General features: G+C 40.0%; 1 protein-coding gene across 7 annotated transcripts in view; it reads right to left on the bottom strand.

Moving 5' to 3' along the window:
* Positions 1–18,726, bottom strand: part of atp8a1 (ATPase phospholipid transporting 8A1) — a 117,717-nt gene that overhangs the window by 58,943 nt on the left and 40,048 nt on the right. For 5 of the 7 annotated variants that reach the window (XR_015082179.1, XM_086014860.1, XM_086014850.1 and 2 more), the window contains exons 12-21: positions 16,398–16,525; positions 15,662–15,739; positions 15,496–15,584; positions 13,123–13,167; positions 9,044–9,116; positions 5,288–5,393; positions 3,374–3,456; positions 2,226–2,275; positions 1,854–1,923; positions 1,020–1,104 (exon numbers count right to left, since the gene is read on the bottom strand). Coding sequence is in view for 6 of the 7 variants with exons in the window: in XM_086014860.1 (XP_085870986.1) it covers positions 1,020–1,104; positions 1,854–1,923; positions 2,226–2,275; positions 3,374–3,456; positions 5,288–5,393; positions 9,044–9,116; positions 13,123–13,167; positions 15,496–15,584; positions 15,662–15,739; positions 16,398–16,525 (807 nt within the window). In the remaining variant the exon portion in view is untranslated. The remainder of the gene's footprint in view (positions 1–1,019; positions 1,105–1,853; positions 1,924–2,225; positions 2,276–3,373; positions 3,457–5,287; positions 5,394–9,043; positions 9,117–13,122; positions 13,168–15,495; positions 15,585–15,661; positions 15,740–16,397; positions 16,526–18,726) is intronic. The other 2 variants (XM_086014877.1, XM_086014869.1) reach the window with 1 other exon arrangement.

Here is an 18,726-nt window from a genome sequence, read left to right as displayed (position 1 = left end):
GGCAGAATTTTTGGAAGGATTTTCCAATGGTTGATTTCATCTCATCCGATTGTGCAGGACTACCAAATATTGTGTCCTATGAGTGCATATTTACTATACTATGCATATTTGTTATTTAAAATATACATCATCAGCTGGCTTCTGTTCCAACATCTATTCATCCATTTTATTTTGCTTATCTGGGGTCGGGTGGCAGAAGCAGCAGCTTTTCAGACTCTCCCCAGCAATTTCATCCAGCTCTTCAGGGGGGCATCCCGAGTCATTCCCAGGACAGCCAAGAGACATATAGTCTCTCCAGTATGTCCTGGGTCTTCCCCATAACGTCCTCCCGGTACGAGGTGCCCGGAACACCCCACCAGGCATCCTAAGCAGAAGCCCGAGCCACCTCATCTCGCTCCTCTCAATACGGAGGAGCGGCAGCTCTACTCTGAGCCCCCCCCCCCCGGATGACCGAGCTTCTCACCCTATCTCCAAGTGAGCTATCCTATCTACCCTATCTCACAGCCCGTGGCAACAGGTGAGGGTAGGAACAACATCTATTTATAAGAAATAGCAATTATAGGATTTTTTTAAGTAACATAAAAACATCCATCCATCCATTGTCTATCGCATTCCAACCCCATTGAGCTGGTGCCCATCCCAGCTGACTTTGGGCAAGAGGCAGGGTACATTCTGCACTGGTCGCCAGCCAATAACAGGGCACAAATGTACTAGTGCTAGGTAGTAATATTTTTTCAGAGGCTGATTCCAACAACTGTAAAGCCCTGAACAAGATGTGCTAATGCTTTATTTAGTCTACTCTGAAACAATACCACTTCTCTGCCACCAGGGGGCACTGTGAGCACAGAACAGCAACTTCGAAAGAAATGATATTTGGATGCAGTGATTGAGAAAAACGCATAAAAGCAAATATAAAAAATAAATGCAATTAAAGTTGAAATGCAAAATTTGACAGGTGACCGCAGTAACCAGACTACTACTACATCTACTTCAGCCCACCAAGGCGGGGTGACACTCACCCTCAGTGGCAAACTGCTCCAGGTGTTTCAACGTGATTTCTTTGTAACGAGAGCTGTCTGCCAGTCTGTCATAGATCACCGTGTCCTGAGGACAATCACATACACTCACTGACAACTGACACATAAATATGGATCAATGTGTGTTACTTATGCTTTAATAGACAAACACTGAACTCGGCAACCCTACGACGTTTAGAACAATGGTTCTCAAATGGGGGTACATGAAAGCACTTCGAGGGGTATATGAGATTTCAAAATCAATTTAAAAAGTAGCAGCAAAACACAGTTCAGTGCAACAATGCAATTATCAATGTTGACAGGTGGTAATATTATCAGTCGTCTTTTTGATTATTAAAAATATATTTTAAGATCATTTTAGCAGTTTCTACTTTAGTTTAAAATTAAGTTAATCAGAGGAGGAAAAACACTATGTTGATAACTATTTTTAGGTACTTCATTATTTATAGTTAATTATTTCTCTCTTTTTTTGTTTTGTTACATTTTTTGATTTCCAAATAGTGCTAGAGATACCACTACAAATGGAGTTCCAAAGTTGAATAAATCAGACACTAATGGAACAGCACTCTGTTTTGTGTCTTTTTTGTTTTCATCCAAAAATGCTTTGCGCAGGTTAGGGGGTATTTGGCTGCAAAAAATATTTCACAGGGAGTAGAGAAAAAAGGTTGAGAACCGCTGTCCTAGAAGATTGCTTGAGACGGGGCACTACAAAAATGGTTTTCCACGCCTGTCTATGTGGCGCTGATGATGAGGAGGAGGATGATTGAGACGGGGGTAGGTATCGTGCATCGCCATGGTGACGGACAAGACACTCACAGCTCCTTTGCAGTAGAGGCGGATCTTTCCGGATGGCGTGCGCATGATGACTGACATTCTCTTCCTCACGCTGGCCGGCGAGAGAGAGAAGGTGACATCTTGAGGTGTTACAGTCGACAAATTATCGCACACAGTTTGAGCAGAGCATGTGGCGGATAAAATCAGACGTGGGTAACATTATAGCAACTCACTGCAAGACACCGTTACAGATAGCTGAAAACACAATAATATTGAAGTGTACGACTAAGGCTCGGAGCGAAAACATTGCGATGCGTGAGACACACATAGCATATGAAAACACTCTGTCCTAAGGTATCAAAATAGAAGGAATGCATCCCTAATAAAATGACAGCTTCTGTATCCTTACTGTACCTTGTAAACTCCAGCACATGAAGCAGCTCATACCTCTCCTCATTTCCCATCTAAAAGCATAAGAGACAACAAGGTGGGATTCAATTACCATGTCTAATTGAAGCAACCGTGATTCATGACAGTAAGCGATTAGGCCACTGTGGAGAGGGAAGACGGGTCTGATGAAGCTGGCGATATTGCACTAATGTCTCAGAGACACAATGTTCTCAGGAGCAGACAAAAGGGGGAAATGATTCTGGCCTCTCTCCGCCTCCAGTGCAATCATCAAGTTAGCCAGTTAAAGAAACAACAGGACAAATGCACATTCTGCACCGGCACAGACTATCATCATCGTAGATGTGGTATTGCATTATTCCTTAGAAAGACTGCAATCTCTTTGAGAATTGTGTGAATATTATTCATTTTTTTGTGCCTTGCCAAAAATTAGGATAAGTGACAAGATCATCCGTCTGTTTTTGTTAGGGTTGTGCACTTTATGAAACATCCCTAATCACTGATCAGGAAACTCAAATCAACAATTAAAAAAAAAAAAAGGATTCCAACAACTCTCTGAGCAATGAACAAAAACATGAACCGTACACTTTTGGCGGAGCGCTAAAGCGTTACAATGCATAAGGCAACTCTAACAAAATTTAAAAAAGAAAAGAAATGACATTTTGTTAATTTAATGTGAAAACACTCTGTCACAAGGTACCAAACTAACAGAGATGCTAAAGTACTATTGCGCTAACTTTGGAGATCCGAATTGTATTCAGTAATAGGTCACTACGGTGTTGAAATAGTTACATTTAGTGTTAAATTTAATTTCAGTGCTGCCAGTGGCAATCTAGTTTCAGTTGGATGGATAATTATTAGTTTTTTTTGTTCTAAGGCAAAACTATGTTTTGTGTTTAGTTTGACAGTAAACGCCAACTGAGTGAGTTTCAATAAGCGCTTATTTAGCTTAAATATTAGCTCGTAAGTTAAAGTAAAAAAACAATAAAAACGGCCGGACAATGGCTCAAATGTATTTGCAATGAACTTATAGATCAAAATCCGCAAAATGTTACAGACATCATTTTTATAAATATGGCAAACACTGAGTTGAAAAAAAAAATGATGGCAGACCCAAGCGTGTGTATTGCTGCGTTGCAGGGGATTAAACATACCATTTCCACAATGACGCTGTCTGGCGTTCTACCAGAGAACACAAACCCCAGGTTGCGTGCAGCTCTCACCAGTGCGCCTTCGTCTTGGAAATAAAGAGAAAGTAAATAAATGTTATACACAAGAAGCCAAAGCCGGATATGTTTTCATAATGAGGGCAGTGTTTGTGCACCAGGTATTTTGTGGCTGGGCTTGCACAAGGATGCTGCAGGGCGAGAAAAAGCTATCTGCTTGTTTTTTTACAGTTCACTTAACAAGCTCATCCCCCACTTCGCTTCAAACCCCAAAGCTCCTCCACACGAACACCATTGCTGTATGCAATCAGGCACAAAATAAGCACAAAATGTCACATGAAGTAACAGCGTCATATTTTTGGGGTTATGGAAAGACAATTGTCCTTGCTATTTATCACGTGCAAATTGTACAACATACTTGTCTCTACATGTAATACCACTGATAGTATAATAACATATCTACTTATCGTCTACTGCAGACTGGTTGAATCAACTTTCAGAAAATCGTATTCCCCCGTTTTATGTTTGGAATGAGAGTCTCACTCAGTGTTTACTTTTGGAGCAGCACACAATGCCTCGGGGGATGGTGACATTTTGCAATTCGATTAAGACTGTCCTTTTATTTTTATGTACATTTACATACCGCTGCTAAGGGCACCAGGCATGTTTCAACGCTTTCAATGCTGCAACAAGCACAGGCTGCAAACATTCAACAAGGGGATTTTTTTTACTTATCTCCATTTTGTTTGTTTCTGATCTTATTAACAATACAAGTGTTTATTTTTTCTATTCCATATATATATATATATATATATATATATATATATATATATATATATATATATATATATATATATATATATATATATATATATGGTGATTGCTATTATGCAATATTATCCGAAAAAAAACCCAGTCATATTATTGCCGTAATTTGGACAAAAATCTATATACATTTTAAAAAGCATGAAGAAATACAAAACCGTTGCTGGCACAATACAAAAATTACTCAGTCATAAAGACAACTGAAAAACTTAAATTTACCAGCTTTTAGTAACACAGTTTTTAACCGATCAAAATAATCAGCAGTCTTAAAAGACTTAATTATGCAAAAAGTCAAATAAATAACATGCCACCTAAACATTGCATGGTTCAGAATATAATATAAAGTAGAAAAAATAGTCACATGCAGGCTTCACTTGAATAAACTATTCAATGAGTTCCTGAATTGAAATGACTCAGGAACTTCATTGTTTTGTGCATAGACAAACTATCTTGTGCAATTGTCAACAAGAAAAAAAACACTGTTAATCTTTTAATCTCCCTGTGGCAATAATGCCACTTTACTGCGCTGTGTCTGCTTTGATTTTAAACAATGCAGTGAGCCTCGTAAACTCATCATACTCTCCCAATTGCTTGTTCTTCAAATGTCGGATTAAGTTGGTTGTGTTGAAACTTTTGGCCATGCTCCCCGCTCGAGGTACCTTTTCATGGCATGTACAGTATTACAAGACGCAAAGTCCACACACACAGCAGACAATGCTATGTTCACACCAACTACGGTGGTCGGAATATTCGATCGAAGCCTTTTATTGCCGATCAAAACATCGATTCCAGTCTGAAAATTACTTTTCGGAGGCTTGCATGAATACCCATTGTGAACAGCTAAAGTGTTAACGTGCAACTTATAAGATGTGTGAGTCATAAATGGTCAACTGAAAAGGCTATTGTAAAGATATTTGGGGGCATAATCCTGCAGAGTGCAGATTTAATGTCTATCTTTACTGTTTTAACAACTTGATTGTTTGACTTTGGGGGCTCCAATGTACCTGCAACTTCCATACATGCATACACGGAATAGGTTATTTTTACAAATAATGAGATGGGGAAGGTGTGATGTACCTGGGGATGCCGCCTGGTAGGTGATTTTTCCATCGTTGCGCTCGGGAACTGCGGTGTGGCAGATGGCCATCATGGTCATGAACTCCAGGATGACAGCAGCTGTAGGCTAAAGGAAGTAGGGAAAAGCTACTATGACCTTGAATTATACACATAATATACATAAAATTAGGTGCCAATATTGAGTATAAAATGAAGCATAAGGCAGATGAAACTTAAGAGGAATAGGTATAAAAAGCCCCAAAACATTAAACACAAATTGTCACATGCATTTTGTTCTTTTTCTGTTGCATTACTTTTTATCCAATATTTAGTATGGCCATTGAAGGATGTAATAAAAACTCAAATAGATTTTGATAGGATAGGCAAAGAATCTACCAGTGTCATCATTACTCCTGTGAACCTTGAAAACTAATGTGCGGTCTTGCATCTCCACTTATAACCTTTCAGACGATCACCAACAACAAAATTGTTCACCACAAATCGATTTTTCATATGAGAGAGGAGAGAAGACGATTTACCGAAAGGTCTCATGGGTGTGTTAAGAGCACACTTACCTAAAACAGATTTGTGACTTTCATCATCTCTGAAAGACCCCACGAACAAATACTAATGTGCTCTGAGGATAATTACATCATTACTAAAAACCTCCATTTGTCAGGGTCTCAAGCTAGTAGTAAGCACTAAGGAAAAGCATTTACTCATGCAGTCGATACAAACTGAGAAAAAAGGCCTAATCTTATTTTCAGGGCATTTAATTTCATTCCAGTTAGGAACCAGAAGACGTAGTTCACTGGATGTTTTCGCATATAAGATATTTTTAATCATAAATTTGGTTTCCCAACTTTTTGGGGTTATTTTGTATAAAACAATGCAAGAAAGTGTCCAAATTGACCCAATTTGTGTATCGGTCCATTTTTGACCCAAAATGGTGTTATTTTTAACTGTTTTTAGAGTGTACATACAAACATACATATTACATACGTACAAAAGTTGTTCACGGGAACACTACAGTAAGTCTCTCGTAAATGTTTTTTGTTTTTTTTTGTAAAAAGGCAACATTGTCAAAACAATCCCCTGTAACACAGACCTGCAATAATGACTTTACCCTTGCAACATGTAAACCTGCAATATGCATGCCAGGCCAGTAGTTGGCGTTCACACAACAAAGCCCATTTTCAACATTATGTTGGACACATTAGTGGTGTTTTAAAAGCACACATTGCTAGAGAAGCATTTTAAGCACCTGTGCTACATGGGACATATTGCCCCATGTTTGCAAGAGGGAAAGACGCAGAGTTGCACATTATGGGCTGCCCATGATTCGCCCATGGACCAGATACACCCTGTGGATGGAGGAACCGTAAAATCTAATTTTCTCTCCTTGGCTATAGAACGTGGCAAAGTGCAAAGAAAGAAAAGAGAAATTTGAGAGTGAATCAACAGTGCCTCTGCTGGCCAAGCCAAGCAGTACGCTCCAATTTGCTTCAACTGCTTCAAGATGCGAAGAGTCAATCAATTCAATACAGTTGACAAAATGTGTTACAATCAATCAGTTAATCAGTTGAGTAACTGTTCCATCACAGATGGCCAAACAAAAATTGTCATCCGTTTTTTCCATTTCTTGTAAACCAAAAGATACGTTTCTTTTCAAACATACAGTACGTGCATCACCCAGAGTTGGTGTTTCAAATGGAGTTTCCTTGTCAAACTAAATTGTGTGTACACATGGACAGGATTATTAAATCTGCAATTTTGGTCATCCATGGCAACCCTGCTCTGCTACAAAAGGGAACATGAATAGGGTAGTGGTGCTGGGGCGTCGGCAAGAGTGTGTGTGTGAATCAAAAGCTCTCTTGAAAATGAAAGTACACAGTTTCTATTACAGTCCAGGTGGCCATGAAAGCCCTTTTGTCTTGGTGTGCTAATCTAGTTTAGGTTGACAGGTTTTCTCCGAAGGACGAGACACTGTGTTGCAGTCCAAAGCTTAATGCTGGGTTTGGCTTGGGCTTGGAACTCTGAGCGTTAAGGAGTTATTATGCAAATAAGGGCCTTGACAAGTTCAAGCGCAAAGAGCCGATGAGACGGTCTCATTGGTGAGAGAATACTGCGCTGTCAGCAATCGTCCCAGACCCCTGACCTCCACTGACCGGTGGGTCGTCGCCTTCTGTCACAGCAACGGTGACGGATGCTTACTTTCGACATGTACCGTGTAGTAAAAGTTGACGGGTCCAGGGAAAAGACGGTGCTTTGACTCAAGAGGACATGAAAAGCACTAGGGGGAAGTTTATTTTTGCACTGCTGTGGTTTAATTCTCTTCTCGTGATGTCAAACCTCCAAAAATAGTCGGTGAGCAGAAAAAGTGGTTCAAGTCATTTCGCAAGAAGCTATCAAACTAGATAGCTAGGGAAATAACTAGCTAGCTATGACACAATGACAGATAGAATGACAGAAGAAAAGGGTTCAGAGGATTCTATTGGTCGATGGTAGGTAATACATACAGCATAGTCCGATTTTGTTACAGCAGTATTTAAAAATATAGTAGAATATTAATGTCAAACTGCAGTGATATACTATGGCCTATTGATGAACTATGATAACCCAGTATGTATGGAGCGTGAAAAACCTGTGCATATGCATAGCAAGTATGCATATGAAATATATGTATGAACTATTTTCTCCATAGGATATACACTGAATTACTTCTTCCACCATAAAATGTGTATGTACTTTTTAAAGTAACATTCATCACTCTGCCATACTAGAATTAAGACAAGACATGTAAAGACTAAAATAAATTAAAACTACTGACCATTTGAGGACCCCTGACAGACACACAATGGAGACAAATTTGTATACAAGCGTCGGGTTAGGGTCCATAATTCTGATTTTCATGCTTATGTTACGTTCTTACATATTGTCGCTGTCCTGTGAAAAAAACTTATGTCCTTTTTTTTTTTTCATTTGTCTTATTTTTACGTGAATGGTGTTTCTGCGTTACAGACATCGCATTAATGTGAACATTTTTTTTTAAATTCCAGAATTGGACATACATGTTTTTCACAGGACAGCAACGATATGTTAGCATCTACTTGGTAAAATTATTTTGTGTATGTATGAATGTGAAATGTTATTTGTCTACATGTGCCCTGTGTTTGCAAAGCAACCAGTGCAGGTTGTACCCCACTTCTTGTCCAAAGTGAACTGGGATAGGCTCCAGCTCACCAGCGACCTGAATGAGCACAAGCATGATGGATGGATGGATGGATGGATGAATGAATGGATTGCTGTTATTACACCAAACACTTTATTCCAAGTTTGTGCCCCTTCTGGTTCTATGATTACCATCGCATTGTGGCACCACACAAAAATCCAAGAAAACACAAAACGCTACAAGCTTAACACATTTTGCTTGTACTCCAAATTGTACAATTTTACTATAGTTGTCTCAGTGGAGCAGGAAAAAAAATGAGTGAATGTGTCTGCCTGGGTCAATAATGTGAACACCCTTTCAAGGACGGTTTTAATCCAAATGATAGAAGAGGACCACAACAAGTCAAAAAACATGTTATTCTGCTTCAGTATAATTGACAGGTACCATAAATAAGATGTATGACACACAACATTCCTTCAGGCTGCTTTAACACACGACCAGCCGAAAACCTAGGATTTGGTATCAAGCGGATACTTTACACATTTTGATCACACATCATTTTTTTTGTTCTCACCAGATGGAACTTGGCAGCCGACTTTACTTACATGATTACTTTGGAGGTTTTCCAGCAAGCTTGGGTCAATAAATCCAGACTCCTCTGACGAGTGTGTGCTGTGCCTGGAAAGAGGACACAACACGTATCAAACAAAAAAAAAGGAAATCACTGGAATAACAGTGGAAATGACATCCACTGCTATATTGTACAGTGCAAACTAAAACCAGGGTGGGGTGTGTATGGCCAATTCCGATGTTGGCAAGATAGAAGAATAACATATATGTATATATTTTTTTAAATAAACCAAAGAAAAACCTTAAAGCGGAAGTCAACCCAAACATTTTTTTTTTCAAGAATATGTTCCCAGCAGGCCCACTAGTTGAAACACAGCATTGTTATTAAATTTGTGTTTGTAGGATCTAAGTTAAGCATCAAAATGCACTCGTTTTTAGCCATCTCCGGGGGTGGCCATTTTGTCTTCTGTCGACTGAAAATGACATCACAACTGCTGACAACGACCAATCACGGCTGACCTGTTTTCTGAATCTGAGCCGTGATTGGTCATTGTCAGCAGTTGTGATGTCATTTTCAGTCGACAAAAGACAAATGGACCGCCCACGGAGATGGCTAAAAAAAACGAGTGGATTAACACTTATTCCACAAACACAATATTTATCAGAATGCCCTGTTTCAACTAGTGGGCTTCCATAGAACATATTCTTGAAAAAAAAAAATTGGGGAGAAGACTTCCCCTTTTTAAAAAATATTCATAATATAATATAGTTTTCATGATGCAAATTTGCATCTGTTGTTACAAGTTGTGAAGGGCGCCAAAATAACTGACCATGCCACTTTTTGACACCCTTCTGTTGGAGTACTGAAAGGTATACAATGGTCACTTCCATGCGTTAAGGGAAAACACCAAAATATCATCACACATGCTGTTAATATAGCAAAACAATGCTTAAAATGACACAGAATCGTCAAATCAAAGCCAAATTGAAAGGATTAGAGACAGGGATTATTTCCACAATCACCATAAATATTTACTGTTCCAAGGAATAATTCATGAGAAAAACACACAGATAAAATCTTGACTGGAGAGTTAAAAGCTAAGGGGCTGTTTGTTGGTTCATAAAAGAAATGATGTCTTTCATTATCCCTGCAGCTGTAGCATTGGCCCGTCTAGCGACTGCTCGCCGGCTGTCCAGTGGCGATCGATCCACCATTCCATGATAAATGGCGTCCTATGGATCAGGCCGACAGCAGCTTTTGTCCGTGGTACTGCAGCCTTGAAAGAAATGTTACCACAAAGTGATTGTCATATAGGGGCGGCCATAAGTCTTTTCGAGCCTAAAGGACCACTCCGATGGCCACTCCCAGAAAGCCCACGGAGACGTCAACGATGCAAATTAAAACACAAGACGAGCTGGAGTCAATATGGTGGAGATCATCTGGAGGTTAGTGGGAAGACTTATAGAACCACACCCGGGAGGTAATCGGGGAATTATGGCTGCATTTAAGAATTTGCAGTCTTTGCTAACAGATGTCGAACTAAAACTCAGAGGAAATTGGATATTTGCTTAGCTTAGCTCCACCCCAACATACAAAAATGGTTAGTCTCTCAGTCCAGATGTATCGCTTCAACATACATTCTTGACATGAGTCTACAACTATTCTAATTAAGAAAGTGCTGGGGTGGCATCCTGTGTTTCTGAAAGACCGCAAAAAACACAGCAAATAGCAAATATTGGAAAAGGGGATACTGCAGGTCAGTTATTCTGTTCGTATGGGGTCTGCCTCTAGCAGTACCTTAAAGTATTACTGAATTAAATGCTTCAGTTCAGTTCAGTTGTAGTTTACTTTTTAAGTGCAATACTTTTGCATTTAATCTTTAAAAATGCTTTTTCTTTTTATTTAGTCAATACAACTTTGAACTTATTCTTTAATGAGTCATTAAAGGTGAAGTCATACTCCACAAATAATAATGCCATGTTTAGACTAGTGGGGGCGCATAGACCGTGTTATTGTGAAGAAAATGTTTGACTTCCACTTTAACTTTTTGTATTTTCGACATATTTAAGTGCAGTGTTTATGTTCAAACTGTGCAAAATGTTCCAAATTTATATATTACATAATTTTTAGGAATAAAGCCTATGCCTCATTATTTATGAACACTTAGGCCTACTAGGCTACCGTACTTTAAAGTTGGTCATTAATGGTGGTACTTGGAGAGCTAAGTAATTTTTGAAGTGCTACTCAGTGTAACAGGTTTGAGAACCGTTTTTGTAGGTGATTTATGAATAGTGAAACACAAATATAGGGGGGATTACTGTAATGCTACCTAGAAGTATTGTGCCACAACACAGTGGTAGCCCAGTTTCCCATAGCTGATTATCATGTTTGGTCTTTTTTAGACAGCAAGTAGTTGAAACTAAATCAACAGTCCCTTTACTAATAGCAGCCAAATGAAGAACTCCATTTTGCCTCCACTGCTTCAAGGCGCAATTCGTCACTCAATAGCTGGCTTATTCCAAACAATCCGAACAGTTTGTTCTTTCATAGATTGAATTTGTGATAAGCGCAAGCAACATGAATGTTTATCCAACCGCATTTACACAATGAACCACCAATGCTACAGAAGATCGCAGATGTTGTTGATAGTATGATGCATGGACAAGTATAAACACACACAGTGACGCTAAATTTTGCAGTGGGCTTACTCATTAACATGTGACATTATCTTATGCTAATGCAGCAACAAGGACTGTGTATGATGGCTGCACGGGAAGAGAAAGGAGCTGGATTTGGGCATCAGTCAACACGCTGACGGTTCTGATGAAACCTTTCAGGCTCCAGCATGGTCGGTTATTGATTGGCTGTCGGTGCAGCGGGGTGCCGTCACAACAGGAACATGGGTGCTGACGGCTCTCAATCAATTACCGGGGGCTGTTTTCAGATCAAAGCTTAATATGCTGGAGGCCTGTTTGGGTTTCTAAATGACCTGTGGGAGGGCGGTATCATATAATTTCATTCCAAAATAAGTTCTGACTGCAATGCAACAACTGCAAGGCAATAACGGTGGCTTTTGTTTCATGGGTATGCTCTTCTTGCTCTCAAATCAGCTTAACATTGCAGAAAAAAAAAGGATAGTTTTATATTATCTGCTTAGTTTGGAGGACAACTGTTAGTACAAGTTTCCCTTCCAGAGATAACTATCTTGATGCATTCTTTTATTTTCCTATTTGCAAATTGTCACTATAATATCGCATCACAAGTATCCCCAATAGTGCGTACGATATGGGCAGGAAGATACTTAATTCCTAAACTTGATGTTTTGTTGAAAAGCTTCTTGACATCTGCTTGTTTACAAAGACAATGAGATTTAGGACTACACAGAAAAGAAAAAAGAAAAAGATAACTTGTAAAATTGCAACAACAATCGTAATATTCAAAGAAAAAAACTATTTATCGAGAATGCAAAATAATTCCCACACAAACTCAAAGGCAACAGTCTGAGATCAGCACTTGCTGTCTTTACAGAAACACTTGCTACATAACATCATCAAATCCAAAAGCCCTTGTGGTTGATGATCTGACAAACCTAAGAGGCAATGTTAGTTTGTGTTTGTATTACTGACCCATTCTTTATACAAGCAGCACCACATGCATGATCAAAGACTCAAAACTGGTTTCCGTGGAAAGAAAAAAGTAGCAAAGAGGAACGTTCACAATCACTTCAACACCAGGCATCAACAAACAGGCCCTGATCACCCATGCAAAAATAGTTGTGGCATGCTGCTACTGTACATATTAACACTACTGCAGATGGACCTGTGTGCGTGTGTGTGTGTGTTTGTGCGTGTGGGCTGTGCATGTGTGCCGGAAAGATACAATAGTTTTGTGGTTGCCAAAACTCATCTGCTGAAGTTAGATGGTAAAACAGTACTTTTTGATATACAATTCAAAACTTTTGTCTTCACATCACAATAGTTACAAACAGCGAATCCACTCCCTTACATTAGTGATTGCACACAGAACGTCACTGAACAGGATTGCGTTCAAAGTCACATAACCACCAACGCACGGCAGCACTACAAGGTCACAAAAGCAGCCCAATCATCTTACCCGTCGTCCTCCGCAAAACTACCATCCTCAGTCTCGGGCACGTGTCTGTTGAAGCCAATGTAGGAAGGCAAAAAGGAAATAAAGGCTGATCATTAATGTTTTCTGAATACTAATCATGGGTTATTATTATGGGATAGATAGATAGATAGGATGCTGGGAAAGCTTGGCGCTAAGTTGTGAGGGTTTGGTTGGAGTGTTTTGTAGAAATGTGTGTAAGATATGTCCAAGGCCAATAATGACATAAGCACCTGATTTTTTTTTTAATGTACTTTCAATAAAGAGGGAAGTCAACTCATTTTTTTTCTTTACAAGAAAATGTTCTATGCAGGCCCACTAGTCCAAACATGGCATTCTGATTAATAAACCTGAGCAACAATTATGTAATTTTCAGTCAACAGAATTGAGAAAATGGCCGCCCCCTGAGATGGCTATAAACGGGTGGATTTAGCTGCTTAACTCATATTCCACAAACACAATATTAATCATAATGCCGTGTTTAGACTAGTGGAGGCGCATATCACATATTATTGAAAATATTTTTTTGGGCTTGGCTTCCCCTTTAAGCACTTCTTCAAAGCATAATAGTTTCTTAAACATAAACAAAACACATTTTAATCTCAAGTATTAAAAATTATAGTATTACAAATTTGCTATAATATTAAGCATTTTGGTAGCCAATCAAATATTTCCTGCACCGGACGTAACTTAGTGATTTAGAAACTGTCAAATATATTTCTATATTAAATTAACTCGTCAGCATCAATATGTAGGCCTACTGTATGTATTTTCCACTAGGATGTCAAATTTAGAATGACTGTGTGCTCTTCACTCAGCTAAACAACATCTCTCCTTGAGATTTGGACTCCATTCCAGTGGAATTAATTAATGTCTACACCCTCGGGGACTGCTTTATTAATTACAGCAGCCCTTCATTTGTGGAGAGGAATACATGCAGGCAGTTGTGTCAGTGCTGTGTGTGTGTCACCCAATTACTAGTCAAGACTTTGCACGCACTTGTGCTAAAAATGTGCTTGTGTTTCCCATGGAAAAAAAAAAAAAGATTTTCACACATTTTTCAGTTACTGCACAAAACTCAAATAGCGGAGTATGTTTATTTCAGACGAAGACGCATGCAAAGCTATTTAGGAACAACACTACGAAAGATACTTGACGTCACCTTAGGCGAACAGTGAAATAGGACATCTGCGATGGGAATAGACGGCAAAGTGTCACACGGCAACGCCAGCTTGTGTGCTGAGTGGGAAACATGAATGTACAGAAATATGTCACTAAGTCGTGAATGCTGTTGAAGCTTTGCGTCATTAAAAGTAATCTTTGCGGATTTTCATCCATAAATTGGAATTGAAAGAAATATTTTAGGAGAGGATTGGGCAGAGACTGGAGGCTGACTGAAGTACATTAGGGAGAAATTTTGAACCTGGCCGACAGACCTCCTTCAGTTACTTTGGAATAGTCCATCCATGCCAATCAAAATTGAACATACAAAAAAATACAGAAGTTTGAGACTGTGGCTTTTCATCCAGCGCATGGTTAATGAAAACTAAAATACAATAAAATGAAAACATCTGTTATTTGTAAGGACGGTTGTAGAATATTTATGCCAATCAATCTACAATAGTAAGCGCTGCCTAAGTGGGCTGTAGGAAGAGGTCATTCATGAAGTTTTGGTACCATGCTAACCACATTTAAATTGAAAGTGGCTTTGTTTGGAATTTTAGGCTTGGCTGCCTTTCCATTCCATCTAGTTATTCGGCTCTTCTTTTGAGCAAACGAAGAAATTGATGGAAAATAATTTCTTCTTAATTAAGAGTGAGGTCTTACACTTGCTATTTTCTCAAATGATAGTGCAACAAATACCTAATTTCCCCTAGTGAATCTTACTTCTTGGGGAATAACTGACGTCAACATTTTTTGGGGCACAGTCCTAATCAAACCTTTGTTCTCTATCCTTTTGTCTGCACATCATCAACCAGGCTTTTAATTGAATTCTAAAGGGATTAATCATGAACTGTCATGGCCAAAGTGTCTAATTTGAGCACTGCACTCTCAAGCAAATGAGTTTCTTCCCAGAAGAGTAAAACGTTTGAGGGCGTTTTGATGAATTGAGTGGTTTTCTCACGGCAGAATAGGTGCAGATGCTTCTCTGCTCGCCAAAAATGTTGGACAAAAACAGCAGAGGAGCTGTCAACTGTCTATGCAGCTTTTATTTATAGCTAAGGAGCTGTGACAAAGCCGCTAATAAGTTGAGGGAGGAGAGAAAACAACACGTACTAATGAAGGTGACGGAGTAGGACGCTAGGAAGGGGACGCAAGGAGAAACGCGGGGAGTGGAGCAGGAGGGGCGTTACGTACCCGTAGGCCACACCAGCGATGGTGCACTTCTTAAACTGCATGACATTGCAGGTCAGCGTGCCCGTCTTGTCGGAGAAAATGTATTTCACCTGCACAGGAGGAAAGAGGACATTCGAGACGGGACACAATCATAGCGTCAAAGATAAGCCACATTGCTTTTTATTACCTGGCCCAACTCTTCATTGAGGTTGGAGGTGCGGGCCATGGCAGGTGTGTTTGTAGGCTCGTAGATCATATCAGTGTCCTGGCAAGGTCACAAAGAAACCAAGGCGTCAACTCATGATGTGAAAAAAGGGACACGTTTTTTGGGGCGACATTGTGTGCATATCGCTCAGATTGGTAGCAGTCAAAAATCGAAAAAGGATGTTCTTCCCCTGGCAAAGAAGTGGCCACTGAGCTTCAAGTGTCAGAGTGTCAGCGGCAGGTTGCAGAAAAGACTGCAAGAGTACAGAAAGGCAAAGAAGTGGAAATCCTTGGAAATTCTAATGGAACAAACAGCTGTTGTGAAGTTGTCATCCAGTCCTAAATTAGAACAGCAAGTTCTACAAAAGATATTAAAACATTGCACAGTTTGAAATTTGGATTCAAAGGTTTAGAGAAGGTCAATTCAGTTTAGCTGTAACGGTTACATTTTAGGTTCATCTTGAAATTTCAGCTGAAAACGGAATATCCCTTAACCAACTTTTTGGGAGTCGTGCATGTCCTTTTTCGGGCATGGACAACATTCTGAGATGACTGAAAAACATAGTTTTGACATTGCTACTGGTAAATATTGTAATAATCGTAGTTTGTGGTGTGTCTCTTTGAAATAGTTTGCAGTAAAATCATCAACAATTTTCCAAATACAGCACCACAAAGAAGATCCACACAGTACATAAGTGATATCTTAACCCTTGACTCACCCAATTGATGAAGAAGGCCTGGATGAACTTGATGACCTCCAGTGTGACCAGGAGGCTGATGGGGATCAGGTTGTTGAACAGGATGATGAAGGTGAGGAAGTTGAGGCCGAAGTTTGCCGCTCCGCCATCTATCGAGGGGAGATGGGTTTGGACACAGGAAGTGATACACAGGAGGCTCGTCAGCGCCGGTTTGATGAGCATCCGTCGGTTAAATGTTAAGAGCCCGCAGCTACTTCCAGCCAATGGTCCCTATTATCCCAAAGCAGGGAGAGTGTGTTGGGCTAAGACGGAGCATTAGCTGGAAATTAACCCATCCCCTCACCCATGAGTCAAATTTAACGTCCCGTAGATTGACAGTGAGGGACTGAGGTGTCTCCATTGTTATTAGTGTCACAGCAGCAGCCTTGGCATCCAGCATGATCCAGGCAATGAATTCCAAATGAAGCACTATGCAAAATGATGCCGCTCCCTCACCCTCCCCGCCTCCCCCATCCCAAAAAAGTGGCAATGATCAACATAGAACCCCACGGACACGAAACATGAAAACAGGAGGGATGTCATTTACCTTTCCACATCTTTCGGGAGCTTGCAAGAGTTACCTTCCTCAAGCCAACTTCATCTTAGCATTGAGAGGAGGGGCCCCTTGCCATGACATAGCAAAACAAACCAAAAGTAACAAATGGATGGCAGGATGTAAACTATTGGTACAACAAATACAGGGAGTCTCGGTGTGGTGGGGGGAGAGGCAGACAAACGCACTGGATGCTGTCAAGACAAAGGAGGGGAGATTCAGTCCATAGCACATTGCCAACCAACAAGGAGTGGAAAAGAGCGGGCGGATGACGCCAGTGTGTTAATGATGACCGCTGCATCGCCACATTGTTTGGTCCCTTCACTCAAAAAGTCGGCTGTTTGGTTGCAGAGAACACTGCAGGGCATGCGCGAGTGCAAAAACCACACCTGGAAAGTACAGTGAAACCCCTCAAGTTGAAGGCTGATGTTGATTAATATTGCATTCGTGGAATATGAGGTAAGAAGCAAAATCCACAAATTTTAATCCAGCTCAGGGGGCGGTCATTTTGCCACTTGCTGTCAACTCAAAATGACATCACAGTTGCTCAGGGCTCGGGTAACAACCAATCACGGCTCACCTGCTTACTGAGTTTGATCACGTGACATTTGCAAGCTGAAAGCACAGCTAAAAAATAGGCGCTTTAAAGCGGACTATCCAAAGGGAAGGTGCATTTTCAGAATGTAGTCAGAGCTAACTAACTGCGCATCACAATTGCCGAAAAAACGCCGATGTGAACGACATCAATCGAGTTCTTACATAGTGGGGGAAGGATGACTCATACCAGGGCCCAAGTGCATCACTGGGTACCAAGCACAAAACCAAAATCAGAAAAAATGAAATGTTGAAGAACAGTTTAACTCGAGTATATCTCCACAATTGAGCACTATAACGTTTTAAGTCTTGCACGCTTTCCAGAGGTGGGCGTCTCAGTAAATTTTGCCGATTCATCATTCGCCAGCGGCTGGGACACCCGTCCATCATCATCAATCCATCATTATTTCCGGCAAAACTAAACTGTAATCGTCAGTCCTCCATCATTATTTTAACCGTGATCCTGTCATCACTAAATTATAGTTAGTCAACCTCAATTTTAGGACCATCAGTAAATTTCACCAGTCCGTCAAACAGTCGTCGTTATTTTAACTCTGGTGCATGTCCACCTCAACAGACACAAGTGAGACACGTGGCACGTGTTTCCGTCAGTCGTCAGCAAAATGGGAGCCCGTCGGTTCTGATCCAGTGAGCGATTATTCCAATGACGGACGAAAACCCACTTCCATCAATGCTTAGTCTGTCAGTTTTTCCAAGTTTCTAGTCATTCGTCAATTAAACAGGCGACAGTCAGTGACGGATGGACGGACCTTCTGTCAGTAATGACGGAACGGCGACCTCTGATATTCTCAGCAATTATTTTCAAATGTGTATAGTGTATTAAAAAACAAAACACAAAATGGTTAATATTAACCATCGTTTACAGATTTCTTCACTTGTATGACATTTTGTGGTGAACTTTAGAGGTTCCACTGTACTTTGAATGTTATTTTCACCTCACCAAACATCAACCAGTCACAGCAACACGTTTTAGTCAAAATTATTTCCTACATTTTTTTTTGCAACTTGGCTGAATACATTTGAATATGAGGATTTCCCTAAAATGATAGTAAAATCTGACTTAAATGGCTTTTGGTGGAAGAACACCAGTTCAGCATTTGACCGACTTCCTTTCTATTTTACTAACGTGTACAATCTAGCAGG

The sequence above is a fragment of the Filicampus tigris genome, chromosome 2 (assembly GCF_054856515.1).
Source record: "Filicampus tigris isolate MCC_2025a chromosome 2, RoL_Ftig_1.0, whole genome shotgun sequence".
Classification (NCBI taxonomy): domain Eukaryota; kingdom Metazoa; phylum Chordata; class Actinopteri; order Syngnathiformes; family Syngnathidae; genus Filicampus; species Filicampus tigris.
The sequence above is the reverse complement of the archived record's forward strand: the minus strand, read 5'-3'. Positions and strand labels throughout refer to the sequence as shown.